The sequence below is a fragment of the Phalacrocorax carbo genome, chromosome 1, assembly GCF_963921805.1.
Source record: "Phalacrocorax carbo chromosome 1, bPhaCar2.1, whole genome shotgun sequence".
Lineage (NCBI taxonomy): Eukaryota > Metazoa > Chordata > Aves > Suliformes > Phalacrocoracidae > Phalacrocorax > Phalacrocorax carbo.
Genome location: NC_087513.1, coordinates 9,687,911 through 9,709,587, shown reverse-complemented (window position 1 = coordinate 9,709,587; position 21,677 = coordinate 9,687,911). Strand labels below are relative to the sequence as shown.

The 21,677-nt window shown below is 39.2% G+C and overlaps 1 protein-coding gene across 3 annotated transcripts in view; it reads right to left on the bottom strand.

Annotated features, from left to right (window-relative positions):
• SEMA3D (semaphorin 3D) overlaps nt 1–21,677 on the bottom strand; it is a 143,636-nt gene that overhangs the window by 60,612 nt on the left and 61,347 nt on the right. For all 3 annotated transcript variants that reach the window (XM_064443768.1, XM_064443758.1, XM_064443750.1), the window contains exons 3-5: nt 18,237–18,397; nt 5,477–5,539; nt 3,627–3,746 (exon numbers count right to left, since the gene is read on the bottom strand). In XM_064443768.1, coding sequence (XP_064299838.1) covers nt 3,627–3,746; nt 5,477–5,539; nt 18,237–18,397 — 344 coding nt within the window. The remainder of the gene's footprint in view (nt 1–3,626; nt 3,747–5,476; nt 5,540–18,236; nt 18,398–21,677) is intronic.

The window sequence follows — 21,677 nt, the reverse complement described above, 5'->3', positions numbered from 1 at the left end:
ATACAAGAGATATCAGAATAGATCCTTCCTTGCAGTTACAAAATACATTGTGATTAATGCCTCGGTCACAGAACATGGGTACAGAGGAGAGTAAAGACATTTATTTAACAACTATTTTTGATGTTGTCAATGGGCAATCAACGACTCAGTTGTTGTAAGCAGTAATCTGAAGTTTTACTATAGTTTTGAATTTCCAAAATGGATGCTTTTAATTTCATTAGTTTTCTAAAAGCACTCTTAACCTGAAATCCTCAGTGAATCCTTCTGAAGGCAAACTGGTTGTCAGAGGAGCAAAACTTTGCAGGTCTTTACAAATATAGAGATTTGATTTCCAGAATTCTACTGCTGTTAGAGAAGAGAGGTTGCCTACAGAAGTACTGTTACCATTCTCTCCTTCCTACAGTGATATTTAAAATCCCACTAGTGTTCAGGAATTAAATAATTGTGGGTTTAATGTCTAGTGTAGAGACATAACTTATGAAGTTAGTTTAAATAGCACCAAAACACCTCTATGATTTAAAGAATTACTTTAAAAAGGTTGAAGAAACATTAATTATTTTTTTCTATACCTCTGCCTTGAAGGAAGACTGAAGACTACAAATGACAGTTAAGTATGCCCAACGATGGCTGCACAGGATTGGACTTCACAACACATTAATTAGTTTCATCCTTAATGTACATCAAACTATAAATTACCAAACCTTTCCCTTTCATTGAGATATTTCCTAAACTCTCTAAGGGTCAGAAGACAAAAGCCCAGGATATTGAATAATTAAGGTCCTTCAGAGAAAAGAAAAATCAATTCCAATCTATGAACATAAATTCCATTTCCTCCAGCCACCCTGGCAGATACCAAACAGAATTTAATCATCAAACGACAATCCTTGTTATCTTCCCAAACTTGTCGGATATCAGGCAAACCAAATTCTCAGGCTGAAGTGGATCAGAGCACACCAAGGGCAAAGCTAAATTAAAAATTAAGCATTAATTTTTTTGCTGACAAAGCTATGTTAGTGTCCCATTCTTCTTTATTCTAAGCTGTGCAATCCTGAGCTGCTCGGAGGACCCTTGCCGTACCACATGCAAAGGGGCCGCCTCCAAGTCCAGCAGTACTCAGGGGACTGAGGGCTTTATAGATCAACATCAAATATTTCAGACTTCACCCAGACAAGCTAATGGACACTACCAGGAGTTCACACAGAATTAACCTCCTGCTTTCACTTCAGACAAAGCTTTCAAAGAAAAGAGCATCCCTTGGAGAGCTGTGGCTAACAGCACCAACTGGGCCAAGCCTCTTCTTCACCAGCCAAGAGAAGTTTTGGCAGTGACTTCAGCAATAGCAAGACTGGAACTTTAATCCCCTTTAATTGTGTGATCCCGTAGGGGATTTATACTGCTTCAAAAGCAATGTGTGCTGTGGTTTTGAGTCACCTGATCGACAGTGTTTTCCTCTCTGCTTTCACAGCGCTGTCACTGGCCAGCAAACCACTGGGCAGATCCACCAACAGCTTTCAAAGGTCAGCAGGGCACTGCCTGGTTTCACAGCCTCTGTGAGGCTATCTCAGGCCTTGGCTCTCCCAAGCATCCCACAGCTTCCTGTAGAGGTTGCTAATTACCAAACATCCATTATCTATTCTTATAACCCAGAGATTAAAAAAAAAAGGGGGGGGGGGGGAGAAAAAGAAAAAAATTCTAAAAGAACAGATGTGCAATAAAAGTGCTTTATGTTACCACGTAGGACTCCTGGCTTCAATTCTTACAACCAGGAGACATTTTCCACTGCCTGTCAGATTCATGTCAATGAGTCTGTCGTCGGCACCATCCTGCCTTGCACATTTATCTGGAGAGGCAGTGCCAGGGCAGTGGCTGTAAGGTGTTTGGGGTCCAAGAAGGACAGGGAAAATAGCGTGATGCCATTCAAAGCTATTAATTCAGTAAGAGGCTGTAGAAGAGAAGCACCGTCAGAAGAGCGATGAGTAGTAACACTGTCCAATCTACCACCGCAGCTGAGCAACCAGGAGGAATGCAGGAAAGGCAGGACTGGGAGACAGTGAGGGGATTAGGAAATACAATACCGGGATTCTTCTTCCATTTCCTCTCATAAGGTAATTGGTCACATCTAACTGAGACAGGCCCCTTGTCTAGACTCACTGCCGGACTGATCAGACCAAATCCATAATTTCATAATGTCTGATGAAAACAACCTTCACAAATGAAGCAGTTAAAGGCGCAATGGTAGAGTGGATAAGGCATCTTGGTAATGACCAAGAGATAAACCAGAGCCTTACTTATACTCTTGCTAAGAACTGTTCCGTTCAATTCAGCTGTGTATTTGATCATTCAGGCTAAGAAATCAGCATGATACAAGGGATCTAAAATGTCAGTTGTTTCAACTGGAAAATTTAAAGTAGTGAAGCAAAGAAGCCTACAAAATTATTTCTTTGCTAGGCCGATTATATAGCATAAACCAAACAATACCAGGAGCAATAATGGCTTATTGGGGAAAGAGCATCAACATACAGATTTCAGGCAGCTTCAGTTTCCTGTAACATAGGCAGCCCCTCAGGGCTGGTCAACCAACCCACAGATTGGATGGAATATAATGATGGGTCTCAGCCTGGGCAAGCATTAATAACTTTTCCCTTTTTTTCTTTTATATTTTTTTTTCTGTGAGCATTGCCCTTGATTCGGTATGTCAGAATAACTCCAATGTGTACATATTTCAGGTTATCGCATTTAATAGCATATCATTAGACCTCATTTCTTATATTCTAGAATTTCACTGACACCCAAAGCAAAGAGAAAGCTATTTCTATAGCAGCATAGGAAGGCTGCACCACAGGCAAGCAGCCAGACAGGTCACGTCTCGACACCGTCTGAGAATAAAGTCAGTGTTATAAATATATCCAAGGTGTTATACATATAGGAGTTAAAAAGAGACTTGTGTACTAAGTGGCTGCTTGACACAACACCAAAATGCTTCTGTTGTGGGGGTTAGATCTCAAACATTTGCCACTTAGGATAGAGATTTCTTTGTCACCAGCAAATGAAGACCAATCAGCTGCTAACTTCAGTTCAGGGATACCCAACATCTACTTAGTGACAGGGCTGCAAACTGTCTGCAAAGCCCAGAGATGCTGTCCTTGGTCTTGTGCTCAGAGACCATTTACAGTCTTTGTTTTACTGTCAGGCACAAGGAATAGGAAACCATCTCTGTGGATGAAGGGTATATACACATTAAAAAATAGAAGCACGAGTGCCATCTTGAACCCTGCATGTGTGTGTGTGTACGTAAGCAGAATATATGTGCGGAAATGACTTACTAGAAAGAAAGACATCTGGGTTAAGTGTTCCCTTCACTTAGTTAATCATATGAAAGTGTCATTCTGAAGAACTTTGTGTATTAAGCCTTACCGAGGAAAGTGCTTTGTTCAAAAGCGATATGCACGTATCAAATGTGAGAACACAAGTTCCCATCTGACCTGCAAAATCCACCCTGTTATTTATGCAAGCTGCCGTCAGTTCATTTTTTACACACTCTCATAGTATTCTCCAATCTATGATGAATGCTAAACAAGATGAGGGTTATTCCTTGACATGCCAGAGTAGTGATGAAATTAAATTACCTCTTTGTGAGTTCCAAGTTCAATGTATCCACAGAGAGGGTGAAACGCTCCTGTGCCACAGACATAAACATGGGTTCGGTTGTAGGGCTGAAGAACCCTGATAAAATTGGCACATTCTGTCTATTGGGAAAAGAAAGAGAAAGGTTAATTTTCATGTTTATTCTTCTTTTCCACATTACACATTGTACTAGGTTATAGCCATATTACTGGTGTATTTAAACTCAAAACTACCATAGCAGAGACTGTTTATTAAACAGTTCAAAGCTGTGAGGGCTACAGTTTCGCAGTGGCTATCTACTAGGCAGTTCATCAATCAGATTTGCAAGCCTGCTATAGTGCTTACAGCCATGAGAAGCTATGTAGTTACAGCAGAGTTTAGAGGAGATCTGCTCAGCCTGTGTTGTAGCAAACAACTATGTGTTGTAGTTGACAACTGGGCAGAGGTCAGAGAGCCACCGGGTTAGTCTGGCTACCAATCCTCCTGCCTTTGCTCCCAGTTCAGGGTTCTGTGCAAGCTTTAACACCAAAGATTACATGATAGAAAACATTGTGGCGAACTGAAGGGCTTCAACATACTTCCAAGGGTATGCTTTGGGTACAAGTGAATTCTCTGCACCAACCACATCCTACTGGTCACTTTTGTTTGGTCATTTCTGAGTCCTGTGGAAGCTTGGGTCAGTTCTGTCTCTAGCTGGGCTTGGTCCTTGCTGGTAAGTAACACAGGCAGCTGCTGCTGCTGCATGCTGCAAGGCTGCTACATGGGGTGGTAGGGAAGGCTTGCTGCAGCCTTCCCCAAAATTAAATAAGTACATACGTATATAACAAGGAATGTAGGAGGGAATACACAGGAGCTGTTCATATGTTCAAGCTATTAGCCTACACCTAAGTGAAAGGCAAGTTGCAGAGACAATGTAGGAAGCAAAAAGGAGACATTTATGATCTATGTCCAAAATAAATATTCCCCGCTCTCGTCCCTTTCCTTTTGTCTTAGCGTGGAACTAGATCAGCACAAATCTTCCATAGAGACCAGTATCAGAATTTTCCCAGTGTTCAGCAGAGGTGTTGTTTAGTTTTTGTCTGCTCTAAAGATAAGGGTAGCAAGAAGTTAGGATAAAAAGCTGAAATTCCTCAGGCAGAGAGTTGAGAGAATGTTTTGAGCTGGAGTCCACCTTGGTAGCAGACAAGCTGGATAGAAACCACAAGATTTGTGGAGAGAAAAGGAATAGATTTTATTATACAGATGGGAAATGTTCACATTTACAGTGGGCTCTAGACACATGATGTAATCTATGCTATGCTAAAGAGATATGAAAGTTTTGTTGTATATATGAATGCACCTTAAATACACTTCCTAAAGAAACTTCCTAAAGAAGATTTGTGGTTCCAGGGAAAAGCTAATGAGTCTGAGATTTTGTTTTAACCTTAACTGCAGCTGTCTGCAAATTAAGTTAATTTGTACTCTGCTCTGCTACTCTGTTCTGTTAATGAATTATAATGAAGTTATCTTCAGGATATTCCCAAGAAAAAAGAAGCAGTTTGATGGGAAAGAAAGGATTTCATGAGAGTGTTGCCTGGGATATATTTCCAGAGGAAAGTCCATTAATCTCTCAACAGCATTTATTACACACAAGGATGGCTTAGCATGATTGCTGCTTGCAATATTGAATATTTTCTCTTGAAGCATTGACATTTAAAGGAAAAAATGTGTAACATTTTTTTAAATGAAGAAAAACCAGTTCATTAGTTCTGGAAAAATGTGTAATAACAACTTACCCATTCTGTGTGTTTAGAAACAAATACACAGATACACAATATTCTCAGCAATAATAAAAAAATTTATACATACTTACATGGGCATCTTTCCCAGCTAATTTGCATAATTCTACCTTTTCTTTTGCTGCAGGCCAGTAAATCTGTAACATAGTTAAAATAAGACAAGGATTGTTAATAATATGAATTGTCCTGTGACTGTAGTTTAACTATTTATTTGAATGAACAGTTAAAACTGATTTATGCATGTTGAAGGAATTTCCATGTAAATCGAAATGAACAGGACTTCTTACACAATGTTCCATTACAAAAAGTGAAGAGGCTTTAAATCAAGACATCTGTTCTTTGTTCATTTTTTCATTTGCCGTATGTACTTTCAAAAAGTCCTTAGCTGATCTGGCTAGTACACCTTGTCACCGTTATGGATTGTGTGTTTTTGTCAAAGATATGATGAGTCAAATCATTTTGAAATTAAACTGACTGCAAAACAAGTTAAATTACGTTTGTGACGAATCTGGTCCAGTGAACTTGGCCAAGTCTTTATAAAAAATACTTAGCTGTTACTGCCAATTTTCAAATGAAGTTTTGTTCAAAAAACTAAAGGTGGCTTAAGGGAAATATGTAGAACAAAAAGTACATTCGTTCTTTTTGTCTGACACAAAAATCAATAGCACACAGTTTAAAAATGCCACCCATCAACCATAACTGAATTTACTGAGAAAATGACATAGAAATTTAGAGGGGAATCATGTACCTTAGATAATTGGTAGGATATATTACTGTTTTTCTTCTTTCATCTGTGCTGCACAATTCTATAAACTAGGTTTTGGTGTAGGTGGAGCCAGATGACAAATTACTACTGGTTACTGTAACCCCATTTATGTTAGTGAAGAAATCTCAATGAACAACAGCTCAGATTCTGGCTCATTGATTACAGTTGAACAGCCAAAACTGGATACTATTGAGTATACTATTGATTCTATTAAAATCAAAATAGCAAATAAATATAAAACCTTCCAGAATCACCATGCTAAGCATGGATCTTTTTTCCTTCTTATTTTGCAGAACAAAGCTATAGCCATTTCTCATGACTAATAATAACAACAACAACAAATCACACTAATGTTGAGTCTCAAATCACACTTTATAAAATCTTTAATAGTGAAATATATAGAAATAAAGAATTATTATAGCAAAAAAAAAGCATCATCAAGAAAGGAAGCACATCTCAAACACTTGCAAGAAGAGTTAACTGCTGTAATATTCCCTTTCTCTCACCCAGCTGTTGGCACCTTGTAGGAAGTAGCTTGCCACATACACAGCCTCAGTCCCACACTGGTAAGGAAAGTGAAGGGGTGCCCTGTGTAGCTTTATCACTGTCCAAAATCTACAGTGTTCCTCTCTGAAAACAGTCTTTCTATTTTACTTCTTCATTTTCTCTTCCCAGTGAAAATGGATGTATTCCCTTTCCACAAGGAAATTAATTTCCCCTCAAGTGAATTTACAGTTACCCTTCTGATTAGGAGCTCTTAGTAAAGATAATGTATTTTGAGTTACTTAAACCTTAACCCTTTCTGGCAATATTTACTTAAAGTCAGAGATAAAGCAGTATAATAACATCTCAGCACGAGAGCAAAATCTACTTTCCCAGAGCATTTTCTCAGAACGATGTCGTGGTAGCATCCAGGTACGAAAACGTCATCTGAAATCGGTCGTGCCAGTGTGTCTGGATTACACAGCGCACAAAGCCAGAAAGCACAGAGGAGAGTACTGGGAACATTGCAGGGCCATCGGGAAGAGCTGAGGGTAGCACCAGTGAACTCATCTGGTCTCTGCCTGGGCAGAGTGGGATGGGTCTCGCTTGTAGCCCTCCCACTGGCCCCAGTGCTGCTGGTTAAGGAGAAAAGCCTGAGGCTTAAGAGGTGCTGGTGAAAAAAGCTGATGAAAAGGAAGAGCTGGAGGAATATAATAAAATCATGGATCTCCAAATACATTTGGCTAAGGACACTTAAGCTGAGATCTGGTCTTCAGATGTTTTGTACAGAAACTTTATGCCCTATTGTGCCCAAGATCCCTATATCAGTAACAGAGAAGGCTATTGGTCTTTGAGGGTTTGGGGAGATTTTTGGTCAAAGTGTAGGCATCCAGTTAGGTAGACAAGATGTACCTCTGTAGTCTTTTGAAAATGCCCAGCTCTCCCTGCCAACCACACAGAAGAACCCGACCCCTGCTTTGGGAGATCCAGTGACATTTGAAGACACGTGCCTGAAGGCATCACACGTATTAATGGGCTCAGTTCTACTCTTAATTCTTCTACAGATTCTTTCATGGGAAATAGTGGTTGTCGTACAAGACTGAGAGAGACGCACACCCCCTTTTCTATGGTAATTGACCACAGTCAATTATCATTTAAAAAAATCAATTGTTTTACTTTCTGGCTACTCAACAGCCTCGGTATTTAGCATTATACAAGGCCACATTAGACAATGAAAAGCGAAGCTAAGTGATCCAACTTTAAAATCAATTTGCAATTATATATGGGGGAGTTAAAGTGATATTTATTTGCTTTTCATATGAGAAATGAGAGGTTCCCAGAAACTGTCAGTTCTAAATTGCAATAGGTCAGAAAAACTGCATAATAAATGATGAGCCAATGTGCTGAACAAGAAAGCTAAAACTTAATTTTTTATTAGATCACATGCTCCCATGCCATATAACAGTACCACAGGCCTGGTTCCCTCAAACACTGACACATAAGTAACTTAGCATATGTAAAATAGTCTCACTGAATTTTCACATGAATAAGCTTATTTACATGCATCTGTGTTGACCTGTCCATAGGGGATGAAATTAAGTCTTACTATTTTATTTTATTAAGACAAGTTACTTAGTTTCACAATATACACAAAGTAAGACTAGATGCTCCAGTAGTTTCTTTTATATTTAAAATCTTTGAGCTTATAGATGGTTTGACGCTTTCAAATCAGTCATTTTGTTTCATAATTTTTTTCAGTCCACATGCTGAATTCACAATGGTAACATTTTATTTAACAAAGTCTTTTTCCTAAATTCCTCTAAAAGTAAAACCTCAAAGAAAGAAAAAAAAACAAACCAAACAACCAGACAATATATAATAATGGTGACAACACTGACATGTAAAATTTCATGTTATAAACAGCATAAATTATATATGTAATAGATTTCACAGTTACATCTGTATCTGAAATACTGGAGAAATCTTAGAATAGCTAGGTGGGGTTACTGCATTTAAGGGAAGAATGTAACTAGTTGAAATATATGAACCATATACTTAAACAGGATTATTTTCTTCTCTTAATCTTCAGTTTATTTTCTTTGCAAAAAATCTGTATCAAAATTCCAAAGGTCAGCTACTGCCATGATATCCTGATTATTTTCTCCCCCAAAAAATCCTTACCTTTACTCTTAAATCATTCTATAAATATTTTTTTAAAATTTAGCAACAGGAAAGAAATTAAAATCTCCTAATATATGTAAGTTAATATGTTCTCTGCTAGCAGAGTGAAAGAAAACCTCCCAGGAGTACAAAATTAAGTAGTACGTAAGTGTAGGACAGATAAGGTATCAGTTTAAAGGGTAGCTGAAAATTGATTTCTGATTAAAACAAAACATTAAAAACCACAAAGGTCCTTTTCAGATCAGGATCAGAGTAATTTCTAAAGGTAACATTTTTCCTTCCTCCAAACACATATTTTTACTGTAAGAAAGGAATGAAAAGGGAAAAGTGAACTAAAAAAAAATCATTATATGTATATATAAATAATAGCTGGACTCACTTCTAAGAGTTTCATTTCAATTGCCATCTGTCATGAATTAGCAACACTGTTCCGAGCGAGTACTTTCCTCATCTTTCTGTATCTGTCTTTATCCAATTTTGTTCCTAGGCTACCACTTAGACTACAAATCCTTAGAGGAAGCGATGCCTCAGAAATAAAACAGCGAACACTGACTCCAAAGAAACTATTGTATGAAATTACAGCTTTTCCAAGAATTATTTCTAATGAAGTTACTAAATCTGGGATGAAGCAGGTCTTTAACAAAACAGTGGAAAACACTATATACTGTCACAATACAAAAGAGGAGGAACACAAGATGTCTAAGCAAATTATGGGCATATTGGTCTTATTTCAACTGTCTGTAAGGCTTCAAAACAGAATTTTAGTTAGGGAAGGAATAACTGAAGTTTCCAGTGAAAATGGAGTATGGTACAAAAGACAATATAACTTGGTAAAGAGCGGTTATTCCACCCTCATATTGTACTTTTCTTTAATAACATAGCTGAATTGCATGCCACATCAATGTGGTAGAGCCCCTCTTTGTCAGGGCTCCAATTAAGTATTTCATAAGCTGCCACATGGAAACTGATCAGCTCAGCTGGCAAAAATAGGCGTTATTAAAAGAAAAAATGGTGTGATAAGTAAAGAGCTTGTGGTAGAAAGTCACTCACAGAGTTCCCCAAGAAATAGTGTCAGAGCTTATCCTATTTTGTATACCGTTCAGTAGCCTTGGCAAAACCCCAGCACTCTGCAACATGTGCAGAGAATACAAAGTTCGGAAGCATCACTAGTACAAGTGAAGACTGGTGATGCTATGCAGGATGAATCAAAGGGCTACGAAGACCTGAATTATAAAGTCAGAGGAAATGGGAATAAACTGATCATAAATAAATATAGGTTGTAGATTAAAAATAAATAAATCTGAAACATCAGGCTAAGGAGGTTCTGGTCTGTAGCAATGACCTTGCTAAAGAAGATGCATGAAGGATCGCACAGCAGATTTGGACCAGGTTATGAAACGAATAACTGCTACATGAAGTAGTTGCTGGTGATAGCAGGGAGTGAGACCAATTGACCAGTGTGACTCCTTCCAGCTTCACAGTCCCCAAGATAGTCACGCTCATGCCAGCAGCAAGCACTTGAGAGTCCCATCGAGGCCGACGGCTTTCAGCAGCCCTGGGGGTTTCACTGGAGCCTCTCACGTGCTTGACGCTGCACACGTGCTTCAGCACTTCTCTATCAGTACAGTCTCTGGTACGAGAAACCCCAAAGTGTTTTATTAGTGGTACACGTAGCACCAGCAGGATGTGTCCGTGTCTGGAGTGAAGGACGTCGGCTGATCAGCATGTCTCATAACACCCACTCACTGAATTTGAGACCTGTGAAGAAAAGCATTGCTTTCTTCCTGTTTTGAAGGAATAAGAGGTGGCAGAAGCACTTAGAGGAAAATACATTGATTTTAAACACCTACATTATGCAGCAAGAGAAAGTCGGTTTTCTTCCGTTGTCTTATTCTATGTACTAGATGTTATTCATATTGATGCTTGAGAGAAGGCATACAATAAAATTACAGCCTCCTGGGTATCAAAATGTCTCATAAGGCTTTGTGAATCATGTAGATCATAACTCAGAACCTTAAGCTCATCGATATGACTGAATTCCCCATATGACAGTCCCAACTGCAGCTTCCAAAGAACAAAGCCAGATTGAACTATAAACCTATTGTCACGCTGGCATATGCAATATACTCCCCCTGAGAAACTCTCCTACATGAGAAAGCACTCTCCTGAGTGAAGAAAAAAGAAAAAGGATTCATGACGCAGGCGACTTAACGCAATGTGACCACAAAGCGGGTAAAGATGGCAACATGAACCAAAAACACCAAAGTAAACCAGGAGACAGTCTGACCCCAGGTTTGCTATTGCCCTACTATATTGACAGCCAGGTCTTGATATTTCCACCAGTAAAACTACAGTAGTGTGATTTGCTTTTTTTTTTTTTTTTTTGCTTTTTTTTTTTTTCTGAAGAGCTTAATAATTCATAGCTGAAAAATGAAAAGCAAAGAAAAACAGCAAGATCAAGGAGCACTGAGAAAAGATATGACAGTGATCCAATAAGACTGTCACACTGCTTCATAAGACAATATCATAAATATCACAGCCCAATACCATAAGGGTGGGTGTTCATGGATTACTTCCTGAGAACTAGGACATTTGTCACTTCTGTATAGTGACCCTGGGTCACCGCACTGAAGATTACTGCAAGTACTAGAAATTTATGCAATTTCTCATCAAACACTGGAAAGAATTTAATGCTTTTTTTAGTATTATTTTGTTGAAAACAAAGAGTATTTTAATTAATGGGCAAATGAGCTGATTTTAGCATAGCATGCATGTATACCAGTTGCTCTCTAAATACCTCACATCTGTTGCTTTCATGTGTCCGGTATGGGAAGTCCACAACTTGGGGAACTGGACAGATTGTTCTCATAGACAAATCCTAAGAGGAAGGTTACCCTAAGCAGTTCTTGTAACTGGCTCCCACTGTACTTACTGTACTCTGGAATTCAATATTTTACAGTCATCAGCAAACAAAGTTAATACAGCTAAGTTCCTTATCTGAATTTTTCCCTGTATTTGAAACCTAACCAGACCATCCTCAGAGTTCGGTTTTTTCACCTAGCTTTCTTTTCAACCGTTTTATCTCAGAAACACCTAGAGATCCCTAAAAGGTAGGAATGGATTCTTAAATCTCTTTTATTTTTATATCTGCCACAGACCATCCTTTTTCCAACAGGTATTCTTACATCCGACACGCTAATTCCCATGCTCGAAATATATATCCAGGGAGACATTTGACAGGAATTTCCAACTCCAACTATTTCATAGTAGCAGAAAATTGGATCCCTGAAAGATATAATTTGATATGGTGGGCAGGAGGGGAAGAGAGAATTTGAGAATCTATTCAGAGTGATTTACAACACCGCAGGAAGTGCCGGTGCCAGCGTATGGCATTCTTTATTTTCACAGTGCTGTCAAACTGAATAAAATGCACTGGAAGTCAGAGGGAAATAACAGTTGTGTGTTTGGATGACACATTCACAGACTTTTGGTAGCTTAAATTTGGCAGGTGGCAGTTAGAGCGAAACCTCTTATTAGAACCAAATGGGCTTTTTATATTGCATCTGTCTGAGACAAAGCGAGATCTCCGCAGGCCACAGTTCTCTTAAACTGTGATCCACTCTTGAACATGACGTAAGAAGTAGCCAATGCTTTCAGTACTTAAGGGTTTTCTGAAAAATGCATTTTCATGCATACATTATAAGCATATGTGAAAGATTAAAGAAAATGGACCAGATGCTGATTTCATTTATACTGGATTAAATCTTGAAAGGTTTCAGTGCTTTTACACCTCATTTTCCACAGTGCAACCACAGCAGACTTCTGACTACCGTCTGTTTCTCCTAAAAGGAAACTGTACACCAGGATTTTTAGGGTAAATGACATTGCTCCTGACATGTTCGTCACTGCAGACTGAAGACAAATCCTACTTTTTAAAAAGTCAAAGCCCAATATGAGCAAATGTTTTCAGAGAGCAGGCTACTGGTGGTTCTTTATACCTAAACATATGGGTAAACATAAAAATGACAGCAGATGTTTATGGAAACTTAATTTATGGCAACAACGCAAAAGGAAATAACAGACACGCGCTCTTTCACCTAGGATTGCCGTCATCTTGGTTACATACTGCTTTCTTCACACCTTGCCCATGTGTTGTTTTGTGTCTGGAAACAGTTTAAAAGGTTCCACCTTGTCTATATAGGTGCCTAAATTTAAGTCTATCAAACGATTTTATGGACTCCAAAATGTTTTCAGCCATTCAAAACAAGAGTTACAAAGCTCAGCTGTGAGAGTCCTCTAAGGGCTAGCAAGCACAAAGTTACCACCTCTGTCTCTGGAAGTCCCTAACCTCAAGCACTGTATAGCTTCTTCTTACATTCTTCCTTCAGTGCCTACTGCTGACTCTCTTTGTGGGCAGGACGCTAAACTATATGAATATCCCATAAAACCAGTCTTGTTTTATTGTTAAGAATAGATAAGATGGTTTCTGTTTCTATTAATTTTGGGAGGAAGATAAATACCCTAAAACAGGTGGAAATTGGTGTCCTCTCAACCGCAACACCCAGAAGAGTTCCCTTTGTTTCAGAAGCAGGGCCACCAGCATGCATTTATGCCTGGGAACCAATTCCCCAAGTGCAGAGGGTCAAACCCAAACCCTGTGAAATCTCAGCCTCACCTCACTTCTTTTCTTAGGACTGTTTCTATTCACCAAGGCTGAGAACAAACCAACGTGATCCCAGATGGACTCATGATCATCCTCCTCCAGTTCCACTGGCATTATTCTAGACTTTGCCAGTCCTCATACCCCCACTTCCAGAAATTTAGATATCTCCAGTGGTTTCCATGTGACTCTGTTATTCACTGATGTCTCCTGGCAAGCCTTTTTTCTTCTGACAGGTCAAGAAAGCTTCACCCTCAGACATTCTACAGCTTTTGCTAGCCGGCAGAAAGCTGAATTCCTTTGACCAACAGAACAAGCAGCAAGTACTTAGTTAGGAAGGCCCAATCTTGGTGCTACTGTGTTTCAAGGCTGCAATAAACCTCTCGGACTCTGTGTGTATTCCTGAGGCTCTGGCTTGATGGCAAGAACCAAAGCCTCCCTTTGATGCTGGCTATCCCACCAGGTTCATTCCAAATGGAGCCAACACTTGTATAGACTAACAGGAGGTTTCCCAGTGCAATGAGGTAAAGTTTTGCTCCTATATCTTGAGAGTTCTGTTTTACATAAATATAGGTATGTATTTGCATATATGTTCCCCTTTCTGCAGAGATGGGTGGGTCACGCTGCAAATATCACCCAGTGATAACAGCGCTGACATATAACCCCACTTGAACTGTTGGTAAGCACTGGCATTATAAAAAGGTGCAGAATTTCTTTACAGCTATGTCGTAAGCATTTACCCAGCTGATCTATATATATATGCATATGTATTTTTTACTGTGAAATACAGATAAAAATCAATGCAAGAGGGCATTAAAGGACAAGTCACAAGACAGCTGCACCTGGTAATGCCAGAAAAACAGTAGCAACTGTAAACTAAGGATGCTCCGAGCAACAATAATTTGTGACCATGTGCAATACACACTGGGGCGGATGAAAACAACTTGTTCCAAAGCTGCTGTTGGGGATCTGACATGTTTATCTATTTGGCCCACATGTGGCTGTGTCTTCTAGCATTGACAGCTCCTGCGGGTTGGCAGCTTTTCAAAAGCTTGTCAGCCCTTGATAGCATTCCTATTCCTGCAGAGATGGGCGGGTCGCACTGTGGATTACGCAGTGATAATAGTGCTGACATATAACCCCGCTTGCACTGGTCGAGAACACAGGACTTACAGAAAGATGCATCATCTCTTTGCAGCTATTTTATAATTGTTTACCCAGATGACAACATTTTTAATTAGCATTTATTTAGCATAAGGAGTTGAATAACAAAGGCTTTAGGTATACTCGCAAGAAAATTCTATGTACCAAAGTAAATCTTTCCAGCAGGATCCCAGAGCTTAGGATTCCTGTAGAACTTCTCCAGCTTTCCAGCCTCTCATGCTATTAAAGATGTTTTTGTGTTTTACCCTGCACTTTTACTAGTTGAGGCATAGTTGTCTTCAGATTTATTGTCCACATTTGCAGTGCCTTGATAAATGTAGATTGCTGCTCTTTTCTGCTTTTTTTTTTTTGCCAAACACCTTGATTTTCCTCATAGGAAGGAACTCCAAATCCCTCAGTTTATAAATAGCTTGCAACACTAGTCAGGCATCTAAAGGTCTTTCAAGAAAAGAATAAGGCACTTGATAATGCTATTCCTGCAATAGGAGCTAGAGGCTTCTATTCAGGACAAGTTCATAGAATTATAACCCTGCTACAGAGGGATGATTATCCTTTGCTATGCTTTAAACATTTGTAGAGTGCAATCATATTAGCCTCCTGCATTTGTCTTTCATTCTGGAGAACTTTTCTATTATCCTATGGTCCTTATTGTTATTTTATAATAACGTTTGGAAGCACTGGAAACTGGATGGATTTTTTTCAAGCTGCCAGCTAAGGAAGTTTTCAAGCAATTACACAATAAATTGAATAAAAACTACAATGATTTAAGAAATTGGAACTCTAGAAGAACTATTGATGTATTTCATCAGGAAAAATATACCAGGAAATAAAGCCATAACTTAATATATGTAAGTTAAATTAACTTATTTAGACAAATAATTAGGTTGTAAAAAGGAAGTTATTAAATGATATATATGTATATGTTAAATAAGATAAAAGGATACAATTCATTGATGTTTCCTTGAATATTATTCCAGAAATATCTGAATATAGATCCTCAGACTCTACATTATAATCTTGCCAAGTAATTGTATCAGCAGATGAGGGTTTTCTGAGAGTAAATTGTTGAGAATCCTGATTTGGCTCTTTGGTGTGTCAGCACTTCCTAATATAACAATTATCTGAAATTGAGAGCTTTTTTAAAGTGATCTGAGTCTACCCAGCATAGAGCATTCTACAGTTCTTGTTCAGTTTTGTGTTAAAGAAAGAAAAGCCCAAACTATACAGTCTTGCATTCTAGTTTCAAAGCTTTCACACCTCTTACCCCCCTCAACTTGCTGTCTTTAATCCTCCTCCCTCAAAGTCATTAATAAGCACATAATTTATATGCAGAAACTCAATACTCTAATCAATTACTTCTCATTTTAGTGGCTGCTTATAAGCAGATATATATTTTTTTTCCAGACAACTCTTACTCCAGAGGAGTACAAAGGACACACTTCAGACCCTTGTAGTCCCGACATGTGTGGTTTCCTCACACCGGGAAAGCCTGGAAGCGAGCTGCCTGGCCTGGCGCCAACCCAAACCACGGTCAGCCTAAACACAGCGCCGGCAAACGCTCCTTTCTGACACTTCGCTGCTACTGGAGAGTATCCTTTAGCATCGAAACCTCGTCAGTGACTGGGATTTATACAACCTCTCATGCAGCTTCGTTCATCTCAGCTCTTCCCTCCCCAGACACGTTTCTACCAGCCCAGCACAGAGGAAACAAAGATAAACGCTCGTGTGATACCATCTCATGTAACCTGGGCATTTACCTAAAAGGACAAGTTTATAATGTTGCTGAATGCCCACGGAGATCTTGGAAATCAGCACACCAGGACGCTTTGCAGAGCTTTTCAGTCTGTTTTAGCTATTTAAATATACTTTTCCTCAGTGTTTTGTCTGAAAAGTTAAAGATGACCTGAATGGTTAAACTAAGAATTAGAAGCATTTGAAACTTCAGACAATCATTTCTTTAGTCCAGATATTCAAGTGGCTATGAATTTTATTCCCTTCTTTCAGGTTACCACAGATACGTAGCCATACATTCTCTATTCAGCTTATCAAATGCAAATTTTCATTCCAATATAAAGTGAGTCTTTGCTCTACAATATCTCCATTAAATGGCACTGTCATTGCACACTAATTCTCCTGGCTCAGTCTGTGTTCTGCTCTTCTTGGAAAGCACAACATCCATAACGATAAGTGGTGGTTTGGCTAAAGGGAAAATGTTACCAGCTTGGACGGAGGGGAGGATCACGCGGGGTGCTACCGCCTCCAGAAAGCTCTGAACTAGTCAAGCCCTGATGAACATAATGGGAGGCGACAGCACTCAGCATCTCTCAGGAGGCAACCAGCATCCCACAGAAACAGAAATCTGTTTTTCACACAGACAAAATTTGTTTTCTCCAGAAAGCCTATGCCAGAAATCAATCTGTAGTCTGGAAATCTCCAATGTGAATAATGCTGTTATTAATGCAATATCCTGAGGAGGTGCTAGTTTTTGAGTAAACTACTGAGACGGCAGATGCAAGTTAAGTGTTTGGTAAAGCATCCCAGGGAAATGCTCAGAATCTGAGTTTTAAAGAAACTGGCATATGGAGCATTGCAGGAGTCAAAATAAGAAATAAGATACTCAGCCTGGTACTGTATCTCTTGTATACAATGACAGCAAGTGTTGAGCTCAAACATGTGGGGCAAAATAGTCTCCTGATACACTTGTTAAGCCACTGCGTTGCTGTTGTATTAATTCAGGGTCAGTTACCTCTTCAGAGCTGACAGCAGAACATAGTAATTTAAAACCTCCTGCTGGTGCTTAAAGAAAATATCTAACACAGCTGAGAATTTAAATTTTCTTTGGTAAGTAGCATATCTGGAACAGGCAGGAAAGCAGTTTTCATGTGCACCCCTGTGCAGGCATCTGGTTTTTACATGTAGTCAATTGTGCTTACAAAAGCTCCAGTTTGTCATGTCTGCTGGAAATACTGAAGCCTAAATTGCCATCTTATTATCTGGAGTTAACACATTGTCACAGGGCATGAGCAAGGGAGTACAGCAGATCCCAGTGGAAGCTTCTGCTATCACTAGTAATTCTAGATATTAATACAAATGTTAATGTTAAAATTGCCACTAACATTTTTACTATAATTTAAACCATCCAAATCACATCAGTTCTGTTTAATATCACAGTAAAGTAATTCCAGTGATGCCAGGAAGCAAGGAGAGAGCTGTCTTCAGTTATCTTCTTTCAAATGCTTTTATTTGAGGAGGGTGACCATGACCAGAGAAACCGAGAAGAAAATATTCTGAGTTGCATTTTTGCCTATTAGCTGATATTTTGATGCTACTTTCATGCACTGCAGGGCTACTCGAGGTAGCTGATCTCCTGCAGGACAATCAGTCTCACAGGAAATCATATAGTGTGAGAAATTCAATTGATTACAGATAACCTTTATAATTATGGGAGGTGAGGTTATCGAATCCTAGTACACAGCATTGCACAATGAATCTGCCAGTTACCCAGTGAAGAGAAAAAATAAAGGAAGATAAAAAGGAACAAAATTGAACTTATGAGGTGAACTCTGGAAAATAAACTGACCTTTTTTACATTTTTGTTTAAATCAACCAAGTTGAGCAGGAAGATGTGGTCTTTAGCCCCGATTAGCAGCCGGCCCCTCTCCTCATCTAGCAGCAGGGTTCGAAAATCAAGCCCCTCTGTTGAGCCCAGGAATGGGATGCAGCTGTTTGAAAGCAGCAAGTCTGTGGGAAAATGAAGAAAATCTTTATAATCAAAATGTTTACATATGACTCATTGATGGCTTTTATAAATATATGCAACCAGCGTGGAGTATGCTGTACGACTGCAGTCTTCGAGCATGTCTTTCAAGGGTCATAATAGAATTCCTGTTAACCTTGGTTTTCTTTGTTGTTTTTTTTTTTTTTTTTTTACTTCCAAATGGGGTAATATTTACTGTCACAAAACATTTTTCTGTATGAGATTTTCTTAATAAATTATCTTTATGACATAAAGGACTCAGAAATTTGACAGAATCTAGAAACAAAAACCCCCAAAATTTGCAAAATATGTGCTATAGATTTCCTTTGTTGGGAGAAAACTAATGCATTTTTATATAATCATATCATGGGTACACATGATGAAGAGTCAATATCTCACAAGATTTGGCGCTTTACATGAAAAGCAGCAAAGAAGGTCAATGCCAGCAAATACTTAGGAGCAGGAAACCATGGTTAGATATGGTAGGTATCATAGACTCATCGAATGGTTTGAGTTGGAAGGGACGTTCAATGATCATCCAGTCCAACCCCCCCCGCAGGGACATCTTTCACTACATCAGGTTGCTCAAAGCCCCGTCCAGCCAGACCTTGAACACTTCTAGTGATGGAGCATCCACAACTTCTCTGAGCAACCTGTTCCAGTGTCTCACCACCCTCATCATAAAGATTTCTTCCTTATATCCAATTTCAATCTACCCTTTTAATGTTTAAAACCATTGTCCCTTGTCCTGTCACTAAAGGCCCTGGTAAACAGGGTTTATAAGCTCCCTTTACATATTGAAAGGCCAGAATAAGGTCTCCCTGGAGCCTTCTTTTCTCCAGGCTGAACAACCCCAACTCTCTCAGCCTTTCCTCATAGGAGAGGTGTTCCAGCCCTCTGGTCATTTTTACAGCCCTCTTCTGGACCCACACTTAACAGGTCCACATCTTTCTTTTACTGGGGACCCCGGAACTGGACATAGTACTGTAGGTGGTTTCTCATGAAAGCAGCGTAGAGGGGCCGAATCACCTCCCTCGACCTGCTGGCCATGCTTCTGTTGGTAGAGCCCAGAATATGACTGGCTTTCTGGGTTGCAAGCACACATTGCTGCCTCATATCCAATTTTTCATCCACCAGTATCCCCAAGTCCTTCTCTGCAGGGCTGCTTTCAATCTGTTCATAACCCAGTCTGTGTTGCTATTGAGGATTGCCCTGACCCAGGTGCAGGTTCTTGCACTTGGCCTTGTTGAACTTCACATGGTTTTCATGGGACGACTCCTCCAGCCTGTCAAGAGACCTTCAAAGGTCATTTAGTCCAATTAAATGAGGATTGCATCCCTTCCCTCAAGCTTATCATCTGCACCACTCAGCTTGGTGTCATCCACAAACTCGGTGAGGATGCACTCAATCCCAGTATGTCAATGATGAAGATATTAAATAACCCCAGTCCAGAGTACGGACCCTTGAAGGACCCCACTCGTAACTGATTTCCACTTGGATGTTAAGCTGCATATATAGTTGAGAAGACCTGGAAGGAGGTAACAACCATGAAGTGTATAGAAAGTTTGATATAAGGTTCAATTTGTCCATTGCCTAATATTAAATCCTGGTGGCAGTATAGAGAATAATTACAGCTAGATTTCCAATTACTATCCTTTCAGTTGAGAATTGAGATCTGAATCAACAGCCATTGAGGAGAAGTGTGTCCCTAGGGCATAGTACTGAAATGAAGGAAGTATAGAGGCATATTAAGGGGAGCGTCCGGTAGCAACACCTCTAAGATCCTGAGGTCTTCACTTTCCTTACAGAGGTGGCAAAGGGTGGCTGTTCCTGCATCCTTGCCCTCTCTGCAGAGGAAGTTTTCCCTATTAAAAGCACAAATTTGACACTTATATTTTACCATGATTTAACAGTGGCTTCCAATCTTTTTCAAAAGGTAATTAAGGAAAACATGTTTCTCTGTGTAACTAATCAAAGAATCTATGCTTCTCTTGTAAGAAAGCTAAAAGGCTGTAAAGTAAAAAGTCTGTAACCTTTTGCTTGATGAATACTCCGCGGACATAATTCTGGATGAGGACACAAGCAACATATAGAAAAGAGCACAACGAGAGTTTAGTCTTGTTGGGTAGCCATTCATTTGGGGGGAACAAAAATAAACATGTGAATCAGTTCTTCCACAAGCAAACTCTCCAAGTTAAACTATTCTGAAATCTTCTGACAGAGTGGCAAATCCTGTATTTAACTGATCATAAAATTAAGGGTATTTCCACCTTCCTGGCACCGGATGGACAATGTAGCCTTCCTGCTAGAGAGGCCAGACTTAGAGTACAACTTATTTACACTTCCTGATCATGATGAAAATCAGGGCCAGTGTTTTGCAGAGTAACTCCTGGACAAAATAAAGCCCAAAAAAACCAAACCAAACTTTTTTTCTCCAAGGTCTCTCACAAAACATGTGACAGGCAAAGCAAAGATTAAGTCCTGTTGCTGGCTAATAAACAGCACTGTGGGAGAAAAAATATTTTATCATTATTAATCTGACTACCTGGTATTTAATTATGACAATTATTTTTTGGCTCTGTCAGTTCTATTTAAGATTGTGTGGGTTTGACTGGCTCACTGCTGAATGTTGTTACAGTACACTCTGAAAACAAATCGTCCTGTATTGCAGCTCCTATTCCCCTAGATGAGATTTATTTGGCAGTACTTTGAAAAAAAATCTTACTTCACATTGAAAAATTAAATCCAAAGCTAAGCATTACACTGCCTCACACCAGCATTGTCCTTTCTCACGTATCTTTTGTGAAGACAAAGATGTCAGGGTTTTTTTTTTCTAGATTAGTTACAATTTAAAAGACCTGCTCATTAACTGACAGCATTTAGGACACTTAGGAACAATTTATGATTAGCATGCTGACTATAAAAACCTAAGTCCCATCCAAACTACTTCTTACACTAGAGCCAGCTGATGAATAGCCAAGCCAGTGTAATAAATAAATACAATTTTTAAGAAGGAAAACAAAGAGCCCTCTAAACAGAGAAGTTCTGAAGCTTAGCTCACTTCTCTAGTGTGTTTTCACCCAATAAGAAATAAAGACATATTCCTTCTGACACTTCTCGTTACTGGGTTCTCTGTTACAGGGCAGCTGCTTCTAGTGAAACTCTAGTGTTTTTGTGTGTGATGTAGATGTGTCTTTGTTAGACGTCATACTCTGTACAAACCTCCTCCCTTGTTTTTTCTGACGGGAAATTCTTGGTTATGGA